Source organism: Myxocyprinus asiaticus, chromosome 7 (genome assembly GCF_019703515.2).
Source record: "Myxocyprinus asiaticus isolate MX2 ecotype Aquarium Trade chromosome 7, UBuf_Myxa_2, whole genome shotgun sequence".
NCBI classification, from domain to species: domain Eukaryota; kingdom Metazoa; phylum Chordata; class Actinopteri; order Cypriniformes; family Catostomidae; genus Myxocyprinus; species Myxocyprinus asiaticus.
In genome coordinates, this window is record NC_059350.1 from 17,894,548 (window position 1) to 17,912,500 (window position 17,953).

General features: G+C 36.8%; 2 protein-coding genes across 7 annotated transcripts in view; one reads left to right on the top strand and one right to left on the bottom strand.

Moving 5' to 3' along the window:
• The window catches only part of cep44 (centrosomal protein 44), a 28,936-nt gene that overhangs the window by 8,606 nt on the left and 2,377 nt on the right, over positions 1-17,953 (bottom strand). Inside the window, exon 1 of one of the 5 annotated variants that reach the window (XM_051702977.1) lies at positions 17,763-17,953. This exon is cut by the window's right edge and continues 2,377 nt beyond it. In XM_051702977.1, coding sequence (XP_051558937.1) covers positions 17,763-17,802 — 40 coding nt within the window. In that variant the 5' untranslated portion in view covers positions 17,803-17,953. Of the gene's footprint in view, positions 1-129; positions 440-17,762 lie in introns of those variants that run through there. The other 4 variants (XM_051702975.1, XM_051702981.1, XM_051702978.1 and 1 more) reach the window with 4 other exon arrangements.
• On the top strand, positions 329-11,664 carry fbxo8 (F-box protein 8). 2 transcript variants are annotated; one of them, XM_051703007.1, is made up of 6 exons: positions 329-468; positions 5,285-5,633; positions 6,616-6,742; positions 7,305-7,423; positions 7,554-7,750; positions 9,162-11,664. In XM_051703007.1, the coding sequence occupies exons 2-6, from the start codon at positions 5,293-5,295 to the stop codon at positions 9,347-9,349; spliced, it is 972 nt and encodes a 323-aa protein (XP_051558967.1). In that variant the 5' UTR covers positions 329-468; positions 5,285-5,292; the 3' UTR covers positions 9,350-11,664. The 2 variants fall into 2 exon arrangements, with proteins under 2 accessions (XP_051558967.1, XP_051558968.1); XM_051703008.1 differs by lacking the exon at positions 329-468 and adding an exon at positions 3,830-4,110.

Below are 17,953 nucleotides of genomic sequence, written 5' to 3' on the forward strand. Positions count from 1 at the left end.
TTAAGGCAATTATTAATCTTAGTTAATGTTTCATTAATAAATGCGGTCAAATATATTGTTCATCATTAGTTAATGATACCTAATGCATTTAATAATGTTAACAAATAGAACCTTATTACAAAGGGTTACCATTTATTTCGATTTCTTGACATGACAGAATCCTATTCGTCGAAAGTGCTGCTGTCTGTTCCTATGGCTAACTTACGCTGAGCGATTTGCGTCACTTCCACCAATAACAAGAAACGTCAGCTTGGCCAGAGTGTTCGAGGAGGCGGAGAGACAGACAGGAGGAGCGAGCGGACTGAGCACTATCTCACTTTGAGCAGCAGTAGCTTTCAGTGCTGGAGCTGTCAAGATGGCTGTCACGGGCTCCTGATTAAGGACTGACATAATTTCATCCGTGAGGTTGTGGCAGATCAGCGAGCCATTTCGTCGCGGCGGCGGTAGAAGTGTTTCGCATACATAGAGGTGGGTGGTGGTGGTGCTTTGAGATATCGATACTGGGAAAATAAATGCAAGAGTGTTTGATGCGTCACTGGGTATTACAGCCAATCAGATTTTGAGAACATATGTGGAAATAGGTTTTTTAACCAATCATTTTAGAGCGAGGCGGGACTTTGTGCGTCATTCGAACATGTTGGGGAACTCGATGCTTACAAGATTTGAGCTGTATTAAACGTTGATTTCTGTGTCAGTCATCACACTCATACGTTTACTAGAGTTTAAACTTAAAATATGTAAAATAAATAAATAAATAAATAAATAAATCTAATTTCTAAATTACTAAAATTTCTAAATCTAAATCTATATGATATCTCATGGCTGATGGTAAAACTCTTATGTAATGTGTCAGATGAGTTCTTTGTTTGGGCAGGAATCAGCAAGGCTACTCATACAGTATGCAAATATAGACAAAATAGTACGAGAATTTAGATCAGGGTTGCACTAAGAAAGTACCTTTTGAGTAATCAGGTGACCTAAAAAGCCATCTTCAAGTGTTGTAAAAAAGCACTTGGTGCTGATACCTTAGTTGTTCCATTTTGAAATGCTGTGTCAGAATTTACAGTAAACAGTTTGCTGTCAGGATTACGATGATAAGTACATGCACCGGGTTGCCAGACCTGTTCACTTTCACTTTTGATAGACCAATGTGGAAAATTAAATGAGAAAAAGCTCAGTCTTACATAAACTGCTAAAGATATTCAGTTTAACCTGAGGGTACATTTTCTTACTCTGAATTTAAGTAGGCTATAGTAGGCACGCATAATTGGTTTTAAAGGTTTAAAGACGTCTCCCCCTAAGCAAAATAGAGAGAAATTGCTTTTAAGAGTTCATTGACCTTGTTCAGATCACCAGTCCAGTTCTAAGAGCCTGGTCAGTACCTGGATGGGAGACCTCCTGGGGAAAACTAAAGTTGCTGAGTGTAGTGTCAGAAAAGTGCTATATAAATGTAAAATTCATTCATTTCAATTCATTCTTTCATAAGATTTCTCAAGCTCCTCCTAGAGAATGCCAGTGAGCAGGTGCAAAAACATTACGTCAGTCCTGAGCAAGTCTGTCTTATCACATGAAAAACTAGTTCATATGAGAAATGGTGTCATGATTCAGCGACAAGGAGAGTAACCAGAGAGCTAGCCAGGGAGCATTCACGAGTCCATTAAAGAAGAGAATGACAAGCCTGGCTCCCAGATTGAGACATGTTTTAGTGAGGGAGGCCCTTGGAGGGAGTCAGACAGAGCCACATAAAAAGGCTTAATGCATATCTCAGAGAGGATTAGTGCTACTGCATTGGAGATAAAGCTACCATCAAGGGCTTTATGCTCAAAGTTATCCTGTAATAATAAATAAATAAATACAAGAAGGATTATATGATTTACAAAAGCTCTCAGTAAGAATGACACAATAACAGCAGGATAGTGCTTGTGTGTATCAAATGTCTCAGAGTGCTGAGATTACTAGTGGTCAACCGATATATCGGCCGATATTCCGAATTTTTTAATCATCGGCATCGGCCGACAAATGTTCCTATTTGGCCGATTGTTTTTTAAGGCCACGAGGGTGCAGAAAATTGCCTGCTTGCATGTGAAGGAGCATCTGAGACATGTTAACAACCAGTCACAGTTCATTTGTTGTTACGTGCCATCATGTTACTGCAATAACAGACAAACAAGTGCAATACAGTGTCATTGAAACATATCAGAGCTGCGGCAGACGCGTTTGAGCTCATAATGTTAAAGTGCTTGCCTGTTTCATTCTCCTTCTCTCTCCTCAACAGTTCCTTCTATTTTTATGATAAAAAGGCCAATATCAATAAAACTTCTATCATATACTGTCTGCAAATATGCAGATATCTCATTTAAACAGATGTAATTCACAAACCCGTTTTCTTCCCATCCAGCATACTTCTAATATCTTCCTCTGAAGTACGTATTCCACCAGCCAGAATCAAAACTTCAGGATAAGGATCAAATGTTCCTCTAATAATTCACAAATCATGATGGTCAGTCCATGATAATCCAAGCAGGCGACCCACGGCATTTAAACTGTCAGTACATTGCTGCTGATTTTGCTGGATCCGCACACTTGAGTGCAACTTCAAAGTAAAAGCGCCTCACATGCACTGAGTAAATGCCATATTCACTGTGCACTGTGTATACAATTGGTTTGATTGGGTGTTTTATAAGAAAATGTGATTGGTAATGTGCAGATGGTTGCTGGACTACTGTGTGTGCTGTCATTTCCTTCTTTCTAATATATTAACAGTTTCTTCATGCAGAAATAAATTATTACAATTTTATGACTAAACAGAAATCAGAAGAAACTACTAACTACCATTTAAAATACAATCTTATTTTTAAAGAATTAAATATAATACAATTTTATTAATATAACTTATTAATATAAATTTTGTGTGAAATTGAGTAAATAAAGTGCTAAATAAGATTTATTCATTTTTTTTAGCAATTTTGTGTTTATGTTATTTACTATATTAAATTGTGTGATATATCTGCATTGTATCTGCCTATCGGCCACCATGCTCTCTGGATATCGGCATTGGCAATTAAAAAACCTCAGTCGACCACTAGAGATTACGTCAGCTCCTGCTTCATATGGATTTATTTTCACAAGAAATCAGAGGCAGAAACTGATCTGAGACCAGAACTCTAGTGTTTTAAGATTCATACTCCGCATAGATGCATTACTACCAAGGAGGTCATTTCCTGTTGCTAGTTCTACTCCTTTAACTCAATGACATAAATGACCTCTATATATCTACTTCTTTATATTTAAATAAAGCTTAGAATGTTGTCATTTTGTTAGATACAATATAAATACTATAGTTTAATAGTGTAGTATATATATATATATATATATATATATATATAAATATAAATATAAATATATATATATATATATATATATATATTATTCTTTATATTAGTGCTCTAAGTGGCGCCATAGCTCGGGATGAGCACGAGTACTCGAGTACTCGGACATGGCAGCAATGATCGATCATAAAAACGATGATTGATAGTAATCACGCATGATGTGACTTTTCACTTAATTCGAAATCCAGTGACAATTACCTGACAACTAAACACATAAACAAAGAGGGAGCTTATTTTTAATTTTGAGATAGATTACGTTATGGTTTTGAGGGGTACATTGATTGTCAGAAACGTCTCATAGCAACCAAACTGATACAACACTGCAATGCTATCATTACGATAATCAAATAAGAGTGTAATTAACCGTGTTTTGAACACCTGTCTCTGCAAAACGTTTGCTAAACACGTTTTATTATCATTTCATGTAAGAATTTTGACTCGTTACTGGATATTATGTAATAAAAGTAAATGTTTGTCACTGACTGTAAACCTCCCTGCCCTGCACCTGCATCTCGACGAAATGGGAGTTGAAGATTTCTGCACGAGTTTCCAAGTTAGATGTCCAATATAGTGTCATTCCTTTGCACTTTCCCCAGTTGAAAGGTGGAAATTCAGGCTCTCCGAGTTGAATGGAACACTTCATGAATCGCAGCAACAACAATACAGAGCATCGCGGCTTTCCTCACAAGAGCGAACATTTGGACACACACACACATACCAGGTGCGTGTGGCAGTGGACTCGATGCGCTGAAGCAACGCATCTCCCAGCAGAAAAACTGGTGCATGCTTACTAAGATTACTACGGTAACCTGAAGGAAGAACAGACAGATGTGCGTTGGGCACATTCTTTCAGAGTTGTACAGCGAATCTTCACGTAATGATAAAATATGATGCATTATATTTTGAAACTTTTGTACATTTTGTAACATATTATTTTATAACAGCCTGTAATAATGAATAGACAATACACTGGAACAACAAGGCACAATGCAGCAGCCATAGATGTTTGTCAGACATGTTATTATAAATACAGTTATGAACATGTAATCACCCCTTGAGTACTCGACAAGTACTCAAGTAATTAGTCCGAGTACTCGAGTAGACAAAATGACCAAAATGCCCATCCCTAGTCATAGCCAGCATCAAGCGCCGTAAATTCTAGAGACTGTTATGCGTGAAAATCCCAGGAGGTCAGCAGTTACAGAAATGCACCAACAATCATGCCATGCTCCAAATCTCTGAGATCACATTTTTTCCCCATTCTGATGGTTGATGTGAACATTAACTGAAACTCCTGACTTGTATCTGAATGATTTTATGCACTGCAATGCTGCCACACGACTGGCTGATTAGATAATCGCATGGATGATTGTTGGTTCCAGATGGGCTGGTTTGAGTATTTGTGTAACTGCTGATCTCCTGCTATTTTCACACACAACAGTCTCTAGAATACACTCAGAATGGTGCCAAAAACAAAAAACATCCAGTGAGGGGCAGTTCTGCTGATGGAAATGCCTTGTTGATGGGAGAGGTCAACAGAGAATGGCCAGACTGGTTCAAACTGACAAAGTCTACGGTAACTCAGATAACCGCTCTGTACAATTGTGGTGAGAAGAATAGCATATTAGAATGCTATACTGAGATGCGGGTTGGTGCTGTTTTGGTGGCACGAGGGGGACCTACACAATATTAGGCAGGTGGTTTTAATGTTGTGGCTGATCGGTGTGTGATCGGTTTATATTCTAAGCTAATATAGTAAATGGTACCAACACATAACATCTAATAAAGTCCTGTCTGCTTATACTGAAAACAAATCTGTCTGCCTGTCTTATCTGGAAAATGCTAAAAGATTTGATTGTTCTGCAATTGCACTAAAACGTTGCCTTGTTCTTTAGATCTGCAGATGGGTCAGGCTCTGTGGAGGGTGGTTAGGAACCAGCAGCTGCAGCAGCAGTACAGTGAACAGTGCTACCTCCAGCAGGAGAGAGAGCAGGGCAGAAGGATGGGGCCCCCACTGGCTGAGCCTCCGCAGCAGCGCCGCACACCACAGTGCCAGGTCCCTGGTACTGACATTAACCACCTGCTCCGTGTCCGCAAGGGCAAAGATGAGCAGGGCTTCATTGACCTTGAGATGCTGCCACCTGAACTCAGCATCACCATCCTCTCTTACCTGAATGCTACCGACCTGTGCCTGGCCTCCTGTGTGTGGCAGGACCTGGGCAATGATGAATACCTGTGGCAAGGGTTAGTTATGATGTGTTTCGTTTTCATATAAAATCAGTACAGTTAATAGGGATTTTGAGATTCAAAATATTTATAAATTATAATTCTATGCCACCTGCATAAGAGCCCAGAAGCAGGGTGTTCTTTAGCACTTGACAAAACATTTTATCGAATTCAAGGGATAGTTTTCATGCCATCCCAGATGTGTATGACATTGATCTGCAGAACACAAATGAAGATTTTTAGAAGAATATCTTAGCTTTATAGGTCTATACAATGCATGTGAATGGTGACCAACATTTTTAAGCTCCAAAAAGCACTTAACGGCAGCATTAAAGTAATTCATAAAACTCTGGTGGTTTAATCCATGTCTTATGAAGCGATCCATTCAGTTTTGGGTGAGAACAGACCAAAATATAACTCCATTTTCACTATGAATCTTGACAGCAGCCTCCTGGGCGATCATGATTTCAAGCTCAAATACACTTCCTAGCACCATGTAGCTCTCTGCGCATGTGTCAAACGCTAGGAAGTGTAATCAAGCTTGAAATCATGATTGTTCCTTGAGACTGCAATGGCAAGTTGTACAGTGAAAAAGGAGTTATATTTTGGTCTGTTCTCACCCAAAATTATTAAGATCGCTTAAGAAGACATGGATTAAACCACTCGAATGGTGTTTTATGAATTACCTTTATGCTGCCTTTATGTGATTCTTGGAGCTTGAAAGGTCTGGTCACCATTCATTTGCATTGTGTGGACCTACAAAGCTGAGATATTCTTCTAAATATCGTTGTGTTCTGCAGAATTGTACATTATTGTGGCAGTAGACAAGTAACAAGTAAAGCATGATTAATTGCATAACTTTTCATTTCATTAATCGCACTTTAACTGACAGCCCTTATAATTTTTTTATATCTTTTTTTTTCTCACTCATAGGGAATGTGCTTTTTTGTTTCAGTGTTTCTCCTATTCAATTTCTTGTTTTTCTTTGTCTGCCCTCTAGCCTGTGCAAGTCCACTTGGGGTCACTGTTCCATATACAATCGAAGGCTTCCATCTGGATTTTCTTATAGAAAGCTTTACATGGAGTTAGATGAAGGAAGTCTAACCTTCAATGCCAACCCGCAAGAGGTACAAAAAAGTACAAGCTTTTGTTCTGTCTTACCACACTATCATCTTCATAATTAGTGGCCAAGCCATTTAACGTAATAATGGATAGGGAACAGAGAAATTATAGTACCCACAATGTGCATTGGAAATACAATTCTGACCAGCCCTATCTACGATTTATGTTACTGCTTCCCTTTCCACACTGTAAATTCCCACATATCTCGTTAATGCTCCTACTGAAAACTAAATATATTATTTTTACAAGTTCACCTGGGATAAATAATGGTGCATGACATAGCCTTGTAGACCGCAACCCATGCTGCTAGATTAAAGTGAAATTGATGGTTTTTCTCTCATGCAACTTGCTCTTAAAACATCACTTCAGTCCAAAGATGCATAAAATGTCTTTGACTCTCCCTTTGCCTATGTCTTAGGTTAGATTAGCAAAGCTTTAGCTGTCCACTTAAAGGACATGTGATAGCCTTGCACTGGACTAAACCATGGTGTCTGGCAAAAAGTGTGCCCCCCTCCTTCTCTTTTGCTTAATCCCCACACCCTGTTTTATGTGGGCTCTTTCATTCAGGGTATCAGTTACTTCATGTCCAGAGGCATTCTGTTGGACCACCCGAAGGAAATTGCCAAGTTTATATTCTATACCAGAATGTTGAATTGGAAGATGCTTCGGATTTATCTTGATGAACGGTTTGTTCCTTTTCTTGATATTTTTAACTGTAGTTCTATGTCTATGTCTATGTCTATGTGTGATTCAGACAGGTTACGTACTGAAAATGACTGTGCTGTTTAATTTTGGTTATAATTACTGCGTTTGCAGGCGAGATGTCCTGGATGAGCTAGTCACACTTCATAATTTTAGCAACCAGTTCCTCCCTAATGCACTCAGGGACTTCTTCAGACACATTCATGCCCCAGAGGAGAGGGGCGAGTACCTGGAGACCCTCATCACCAAGTTCTCCCATCGCTTTTGTGCTTGCAATCCCACTCTGGTGCAGGATGTGGGCCTAAGTCCTGGTGAGTGAACTGCAAAACTCTCATAATCAGCACTTCTCTAGTCTCTTACTGTTATTGTGACACCAAGATCACAGTCATTTGCTTTGCTGTTTGTTAACTGCTGGTTTTAGGCGTGTACAATGTACAGGCGGTCACAAGTGACGTTCTCAGATTTTTGTCACAGGCAACAATTAGAAGCTGAAATACTGGTTCCAAGATTGGTACAAACAAATCACAAACTGCAGGATTAGCATTGTAATGAGTTCATTTGAATCATCCTCAACCCTCTGGTAAATGCAGTATGTGTGTGATGTTGTCTTTGTATGGAGCAAGATGTGAGAAATCCTTGTACTAACACTGTCATTTGCCTCTAAAGCCAAGCTAAGCCCACTGGCTTAAAGTGTTAGCAAAAGAGGACCATGCTCCAACCAATCAAAGTTACTCTCTGTAACAACAGGTGACTTGTTGTACATGTGTACTACTGTAGAAGCTGAATGACAGTTAAAGTTCCAAAAAGTGTTCTCAAGTTGTTCCCATCTTAAAGGAATATTCCGGGTTTTATACAAGATAAGCTCAACTGCATTTGTGTCATAATATTGATTACAACAAAAATGAGTATCGACTCATCCCTCCTTTTCTTAAAAAAAAAAAAAAAAATGGGGGCCAGTCCTTAACCGTTCAAATACTCATTGTTTCAAAAGTGTAGCCACAAGATGTAAACAATTTGCATGTTAACATGATTTTAGTGTGATAAAATCACTTACCTTTTCTGTGTAAGATTATAGCCAATTTTACAACTTCATTGTCATGACGATGTAGTGTAAACAAACCCTAAAACCACCGTAAAATCGACGATTTAAACAACTTTACAGCTTAAATAATACATGACTTTAAACAGAAGAATTAATGTAAGTGCTTTTATAAAAGCTTCACATTTCTGCCTTTAAGCCCTCCAACAATTGGCCCCATTCACTTACATTTTAAGTGCCTTTAAGTGCTTTTTGTTTTAAAGAAAACGACAGACAAGTGGAAGAATGTTTGTGGTAATCAACATTATGCAACAAATGCTGTCAATTGAGTTTAACTTGTATTAAACCTGGAATATTCCTTTAACACTATGAAGGAGTTGTTGCATGATAACATCGGTGTTTCTTCTATATAAGACTCGTGCCAAGATGTTTAGAGTACTACTTGTCTTTCCCCCTTTAAACGCTTTAGCCTTTCCAAGCCACACTGTTTTCTTTCACTCTTCACATTTTAATCATAACATTAAAGAGAAAAGGTGTAAACAGAAATGTGAAGGCATGACAGAAAGAGAACTTTTGCCAATTATCTGATGGATGCAGCTATGAAAGCCTGCAAAGTTCTTACAGTATTTGAGATAGAATTTACAACATGCAGCATAAAGAACACACCTCTCCTGGTTTTGCAGATGGAGTGTACGTGCTGTGCTACTCTCTCATCCTTCTTTCCATCGACCTCACCAGCCCCCATGTGAAGAACAAGATGTCCAAGAGGGAGTTTATCCGAAACACACGGCGGGCTGCTCAGAACATCAGCGAGGACTTTGTAGGCCACCTCTATGACAACATCTATCTGATCGGCCACGTGGCGGCCTAGCCACTACAGCGCATGGTGCATTAGAAAACGGCGTCTGGCACATAAAACACTGGCGACTGCGTTGGAAGGATTCTGCACTAGGAAGAAAACACTGTCAGAACACTGCAGGTCATTTTAAACTGAAGTTATATGAGTTAAGCTCTTAATATGATGCGCTGCAGTGCATTACAAAGGAGTGGAGAACACGAACAGCCACGATGTGAAGAATCAACAAAACAAGTCAGCTGTTAGCAGGCTAACATTCTAGCTGTGGTAATGACAAACTTAACCTACCACAAATCGCTTAACCATGCAGAACCATGTAGCTACATAAAGGGATATGTGATAAGCTATGAAGTCAGTTAAAGATGAATGTAGATTTATGGGGCTTGCGTAAAATTAACAAGACATCTATTTTCTTCCCCATTCTAATTTTGAAACCTCTCGTGATTATCCTATGAATGACAGATTTGTTTTTTTGTTTTTTTTTTGCAATATCTAGAGTAGCATTCCAAAAAGATTATTCTCAAATTCACAAACTCCACTAATCTCCTTACTGTCAATCATATCAATTAATTATTCTCACAACAGCCATAAAACAGGCTATAAATATATCTTGAAATAAATTATAGTGTGTGTGTGTGTATATATATATATATATATATATATATATATATATATATATATATATATATATATATATATATATATATATAATATTATTATTATTCCAGTGCACTACAATGGTTTTCCACCTAGACCATATTTTAATACTCTAAGAAATTTAGGCAAGTCTACAGCCGCTGTAATATGAAAGGATTGACAGACTAAAACAGATAATGAACAAAGGGTTTGTGTGTGTGTATGTGGTTTCTAGTTTTACAAGGATATATGTTTGTGCATTGTCACATGTGTCTCATGTTCCTTGAGAGGAGTAAAACCCTGTGAGACTTTGTTAGCACTGAACTTTTATTGTTTATCATCTGTTGTTAGTTTGGTTACTTTTTGTTGGTCATCTTCTTTTCTACAGTTTTCTGATTTTCTATATATATATATATATATATATATATATGTATATATACACACACACACTTCCGGTCAAAAGTTTTGAAACACTTACTCATTCTTCATTATAATTATTTTTTTTTTTTTTTCACATTTTAGAATAATAGTGAAGTCATCAAAACTATGGAATAAATGGAACTATGGGAACTATGTTGTGACTAAACAAAATCCAAAATAAATCAAAACTGTGTTATATTTTAGCATCTTCAAAGTGGCCACACTTTGCCTAGAATTTGCAGACATGTACTCTTGACATTTTCTCAAACAACTTCTTGAGGTATCACCCTGGGATGTTTTTAAACAGTATTGAAGGAGTACCCATCTATGTTGGGCACTTATTGGCTGCTTTTCTTTATTATTTGGTCCAAGTTATCAATTTCAAAAACTTCTTTTTTTTTTTTTTATTATTACATTTTAGTTTTATAATGAAATAAATTAATATAGTGGCACAAATATATTTTTGTCTACAAAATTAATTTCAAACATTTAAGCATACGCCTTCAGATCAAAAGATTTTTAAGATTATGAGAAACATTTCAGTCAAGTGTTTCAAAACTTTTGACCTGTAGTGTGTGTGTGTGTGTGTAGTGTGTGAGTGTGTAAGAGTGTGTGTGTGTGTGAGTGTGTGTGTGTATATATATAAACCGCTGTCATTGTCCATGCAAACACTTTGAAAATAACTTTTGAAGACACTTTAAGATCAACTTCTATCAAGTCATGTCGTTTTTACTGAACATCTGAGTGCTTTAATCTAGAAAACCTATGCCTTTACCTTTTTCTCAAATAGTACTTTGGAAATTACTTGAGAAAATACTCCCAACTCATGAATGTTGAGTCATCATTCGTTCAATTCGGATGGTGCAATACATTTGTGCGTGACAACAGATATATATATTAATATTATTATTATTCAATTTTATTTTATTTAGACTTTCTTTTTCAAAATTGGGTGCCAATAGTGAGGATTGTGTACTAAACTAACATATACACAATAATTATTCACAAGCTCTGCATAGTTTAATTTAATGTTGAATATTTTATTTGCAAATAATGTATATATTTAAGTATATAAATGTATAAACATTATATTTTATTTTAGAGGATTTTAACTAAGAGTTGTGAGTTTTCCCGCAGTTTATAGAGATACTTTTGCACTTTTTGGCATATTTACCATGTCAGAATGCTAAGAGCACTCAACCACTCAGCAAACTATGTGACATAATTTATTTGTGAAATTTCATGCCAATAAAGGTTAACCTATATAATATGGACTATTGTTGTCCAGTGTTAAATTAACTAGCAGATTACAGCTCTTCTTCCCCTGGTTCCTTTGGTCTTTCTTTTTACCACGTGTAGCAGTACATTTATCCAGCAAATGTAATTCTATTCTTTTTTTACATAGATTTCCGAATGATAACACTGGACGAACGCACTTACAGATTGTATCCAAAAAAGTACATAAAAATAAAACAAAACAAAAAATCCCCGTGTTGATATTTGCATGACGTTTGCATACAGTACTGTGTGTATTCACTTGGTGGTGGCATATATATATATATATATAAACAAAGCTTAAACATATGCTTATTGCTAATAAAACGTAGCATGCCATACATACAGTATTTTAACAGCTGCCTTTTATTCATTATGCCATTAATCCAAATAAATTATAGGAATACTTTTTCGAACATTCACGTACCCTTGGTTACATGAACCTCTATTTAAACACAAATTACTATATTTTAAATCTATTGAATCTTAGTCAAATGAGGGGTTTTCTTCCTCGAGAATGTTGCCCACTGGACAGACAAAAGAAAAACAAAAGGCGACGTCTAGCACTGAGTTACTCGTGTTTTATGTGCAGTAAATAGAAAAGCATAGCTTCAAACGCTTTGCAACGTTTTGAAAATGATTCTGAATCTGAAAGACATTATGCTCTCCATTTTCAGAATAATCGTGTTTATCATCCCCGTTCAGCGTGTTCGACTGAGGCGGACAATTTTGCAAGATTATTTAAAGAGGCTCGTTATATTTGTAATGACATCATTCAGTTCGGATGGTGCAATTGTGTGCGTGACAACAAGTATTTAATCTCATTTAATTACTTGTTATGAGGTTGTGTAAATGCTTATGTCTTATTATATAGCCTTATAACACATTAATTTACTTAGTTCGACCTCCATAATATATCAACAAATTGAATGTTGAAAAAAAAATAAATAAATAAATATATATATATATATATATATATATATATATATATATATATATATATATATATATATATGCAAAATGCATAATGCATATTTTTTTTTTTTTTTTTTTTTTTTAAACCTCCCAACCCCATTCATTTTCTGTTTTGTCCATGGATTTATCAAAGGCTTGTCGTTTAAATGTTGTTTATCTGAGGTGACGTTATGTTTCTCAGGTCTAATGGCAGAGGTTTGGCTATAATTTGGCATGATTGATGAAGTCCTTGCGTTCGCTATGACTGCATTTCATCAATACAACCCGCTCAACGACAGAGCGAGCCTCTCTGACGCCTGAAATTGCGTCTGGTCTACCTGACACCATATAGAAAATGTAAAGACCTTGGGAATTTGACACTTCTGTGATGGGAAGATATGTTGGGATACCAAGAGGCTAGTAAAAGAATATTTAAATACATGAAAGAATGAATGAATAATAATGATAATAATAAAAAATTCCAGTAGTAGTAGTAAAATAATAATTTAAGTAGGCCTATTTTACACTAAACTAATGAACTATACACATTAAATGCGCTTATACGCGGTTGGTGCTGAGGTTTTATTATTATTATTATGTTTATCATAAATCGGGATAAATAAGAGTTCTCCGATAAGTACGCTATTATAGCTAGTAGAATAATAGCGCAGGCTGAACTGTCGTGACTTTAAGGAGAATAATAGAGCATGACTGTTCTCTTATTATTATTTTGGTAAGGAATCACCATAAATGCTTCTTCCTCTAGCCAAGTGATTTGGTGTATTTTAATAGTGTTTCTCTCACGCAATTCGTTCGTCGACTGAATGGACGCCCATGCAGATGCCAAATTTCATGATGCTCAAAAATGAAAACCACAACTGCCAACCCAAAGGTCTCCACTTTTATAGCAAATGCCTTTAGTAATTGGAATTTTGGTTTTAGTTTAATATTAACGTTTATGGTCGGGGCCATGGAAAGGGCTACTTTGACGCACATCTGCAGTCTTTGAAGTCGATAATTTTGAAATTGTCTGTGTGAGGGACAGGGCCATTGTAGCAGACCGATCCAGTGGAGACAAGGTCACAAAGAGTGTGTCTGTTCTTTCAGTGCTGTGCTCTGATTTATCCTGCATATCGTCTATATTTGTTAGGAATAAGTGAATTTGATTTCAAAAGCATGTTTGGTAAAGACTTTTATGCCAAACAAAATAATAGTCTACTGGATATGCAGCCTATACTACTGCATTGTTTCAGATCTCACACTAACTTGCCAGCGCACCTACAGTAAGTGTGAGTTCTGTCCACAATCCAGTATAAAGTACACAATACATTTACATATAAATATGGGTGGTATGTCTGTTAAGGCCAGCTGACGGGAAATCAGTGCAGTAACGTCAGGTAAAGCTGTTCTGTGTGATGACGGCAGGTTGTTTAGGCTGGTCCTCTCTCCAGGTGTCCTCCTCTATAACGCGGGTATAACCCAGACCCTTCGCTAGAGGACGGGAGCTCCCCTGTTTCGATAATTGTTTCCTGCACTTCCCCCAGCGACCACCGCCTTTACCGCGATGTAGGTTTCTCTACTAAATAATCAAGAATTTCTGAGTGACTATTTAGGTTGATTGACTTCCTTGGTCATATATCATCGTAGGGAAAATGCGATGAATTAATTTCCCTGTCCCGGTACACCGTTCAAGATGACGCCTTTAAAAATAGGAACTTTTGCTTGTACAAATGCCTTAAAAAAAAAAAAAAATCATGTTTTCATAGTTATGCTCATTTGGATGCAGGAATTCTTGCTGTTTGGTCGTTTGTGCTGTTGATGAACGCTCCTGTGATTGCAACATTTCCACATCACATTAAAAAGCCAAATAAATGAAAAAGACTATAATATCGATGGTGCTATGGAAACTATATGTAGATGGTCCTCAAACAGCACTGTAGTCTTTTTTTTTTTTTTTTACGACAACCTACCTTTAAGGGACAAATGTTAAAATATTATTACATAATAATATTAGTAGTTGCCTATAAACTCTAAATCCTAAAACGCCGCAAACCCTAAAAACAACATTATGCCACAAAAAGCCTACTGTCGATTAAACTTGTATTGAACCCGGAATATTCATTCTAATGTTTATTATTATTATTATTATTATTATTATTATTATTATTATTGTTTATTATTATTATTATTATTATTATTACTATGTCTATTTGTTAATGGGGGGATTTGTGGACTTAGTAATGCAGTTAGATTTGATAAAATGTCGTTTTTATTTAGAAGTGAAAAGCTAAAGTTAGACCCTCTGTTGTAAGATGCCCAACTCAGAATTGGGGCTGAAGGCCCCCAGTGGCATACTGTTGCTGGTTTTATTATTTAATTGAATAATTACTATAATTCATTGGGTTAATTTTTAATAATTCCATGCGTTATTACATCTCACCTTCACTATTCATCATAATGGCTAATTGAGTAGAATCATGAATATTATTGCTATTATGACATCCCTTCCATTAAAATATGTGCGTTTAAATATATTCAAAGGCATGTATATAATTTATAGGATAACTTTACATTTATGAATAATCAGTTGGATCAGTTGTGAAATCTCCACGTTCTTGATACAGGCACAATATTAATATCTCAGTTGACAAATCTAAAGACAAAGCTTAACCTACAGTATGATTCCATCAACTTCTTAGATAGACCAGATATGCCTATCTCAGAGGTCACCTATTTACGAGCGCAATCATAAGATCGGATCTAAAAAAATAAAAAAAACAGTGGAATAAATATGGGCTTCTAAAATGGGCTGATGACGTTGCCGTCTGCATGACAGTGATGCGCAGATACAGTCTTCTGTCATTCACACTAGAAACGGCCTTCACGGACTGTCCATCTCACAGTTCTCCACAGGTGTGCCACAGCTGAAAGCTAGTGCCAAATCCAGCCCAAGAGCATCAGGCACTACTGAGAGCGGATTCTTTACCTGTCTGAGGTGAGTTTTTCATGTGAGACACCATTCCCCAAACGCCTTCCATAAGTGAGCAGAGTTATTGCAAACCGTCTTATATATTACCGAGGTCGTGATCGCAGAAGAATGTTTTATGGTTTGTTTATTCATGAGACTATTTCGCTTTGACAGCGGCTGTCCACTGTCACATGCCATACAGAACGCTTGACGTCTGCTGGTATTTGTCACTTGGGGAATTAAGCAGAGAATTATTCCAGGGCCGGAGAGCCGATGGAAGACATTAATGCACAGAGCATGTCATAGATATAGCCTAACCAACCACTACACTGACTGCTGAACTGCTTCACTTGAATTTGTATTGAAACGATTGCATTACATCTTCCGTTCCAATCATTCTCTGAATCGATTAAAGATTCAAATAAATAGGATACATTATAAAAATAAAGACATATGATCACAGATGAATTCATAATTACTCTTATTTTGGTAACACTGTACCTTAATATTCCCTTTGTTAAGGGCTTATAAAGGGGTGCGTTATTGACTAATAACTCATTTACAAATCCATTATAAATGATGTATGCAGTTATAGCAACATGCATTAAAAGGGCAACTTTCATCCAATACTTGCGAAATATTGAGCATTTTAAATTACATGTTATAAATGCTTAATAAATACACTTATTCATATGTATTTTAATCAAAAACATAAAATAATTCCATAATTCATGATTTTTCAAAGTAGCAAATACAGAGTATTATAGTGAGATTAAAAGGAGGGATGATGCCATTTTGCTACAGTCCGCTTTATGTTTATTTAACTGTAATGTCTTGACTCACTTGTGTCACTTTCCTTGTACGCTGATGTCAGAAGAATGGCTTGACCTAGTCGTAGTTACAATATAAAGTCTTTTCAGGTCTTCATGCTAATTCTCCGCATATATCATATAATAAAGCCTGATGCCTATTAAAACATACTCAACTTTTTTGAACAGGTTTCTATGTTGGCAACTCCTTAATTCATGCTTCACATTTGTTCACTTTATATTAAGGTATATTTATTATTCATTAGTAATGCTGAATAGGTTTAACTAAGCATTCATAACATGATGTTAAATGGCTCACTATATTTGGCAGGTATTGCATGAAAGGCACCCTCTTTCATGTTGTTATACATGATTTATAATGCATTTGTAAATAAACCCCTTTATAATCCCTTAGCAAAGGGAACAACCTATATTTTTAATATGACTTTTAGGGCCTTGCTCTGTTATACCTCAAAAGGCCATACCTGCATATATTGGGCAACAATATAAACTTAATACATGCAATTAGTTTTTATTTAGGCTAAACCAACCTCAAAAACAATAGTTGCATTGACTCACTTAGGTAACTCTTGTTTATCAAGCACTACATCCACTCACTGTGCACTTTATAAGGAACACTATGGTCCTAATAAAGTGCCAGACGTGGTCTCCTGCTGTTGTAGCCCATCCGCCTCAAGGTTCGACCTGTTGTGCATTCTGAGATGCTATTCAGCTCACTACAATTGTACAGAGTGGTTATCTGAGTTACCGTAGCCTTTCTGTCAGCTCGAACCAGTATGGCCATTCTCCGTTGACCTCTCTCATCAACAAGGCGTTTCCGTCCACAGAACTGCCGCTCACTGGATGTTTTTTTTTTTTTTTGGTTTTTGGCATCATTCTGAGTAAATTCTAGAGACTGTTGCGCGTGAAAATCCCAGGAGATCAGCAGTTACAGAAATACTCAGACCAGCCCGTCTGGCACCAACAATCATGCCACGGTCGAAATCACTGAGATCAAATTTTTTCCCCATTCTGTTGGTTGATGTGAACATTAACTGAAGCTCCTGACACATAGCTATATGATTTTATGCATTGCACTGCTTCCACACTATTGGCTGATTAGATAATCGCATGGATAAATAGATGTACAGGTGTTCCTAATAATGTGCTCAGTGAGTGTAACAGCCTACTAAATATACTATAAAGAATAGTGTTGGTAAATACATTCTGAAAGCTGAAATCTAAGTAGACATCTGAAAAGATGAGTCGTAGCCTACCATTCTAAGGGGACAACATGATGAAATAAAATGGCTTCATAAGTTGATAAATTTGATACGTGGTTGAACCTATGTCAGAATGAGCTCACCGCGTGTGGAGTTGTAGGGAACTTGTTGAAGAGACATCATCTTCCCTCAAAGCTAGTTCATCAACAGCGCCAGTGAACTTGGAAAATCCTGCTTAAATGTGCAATATGGTTGCGCAGGGCCAGCAGGGTCATCCCCTCTCTCCGATGGTAGGTGTCTGGCCCTCCGGCTCTCTGGCTACAATAATATCCAG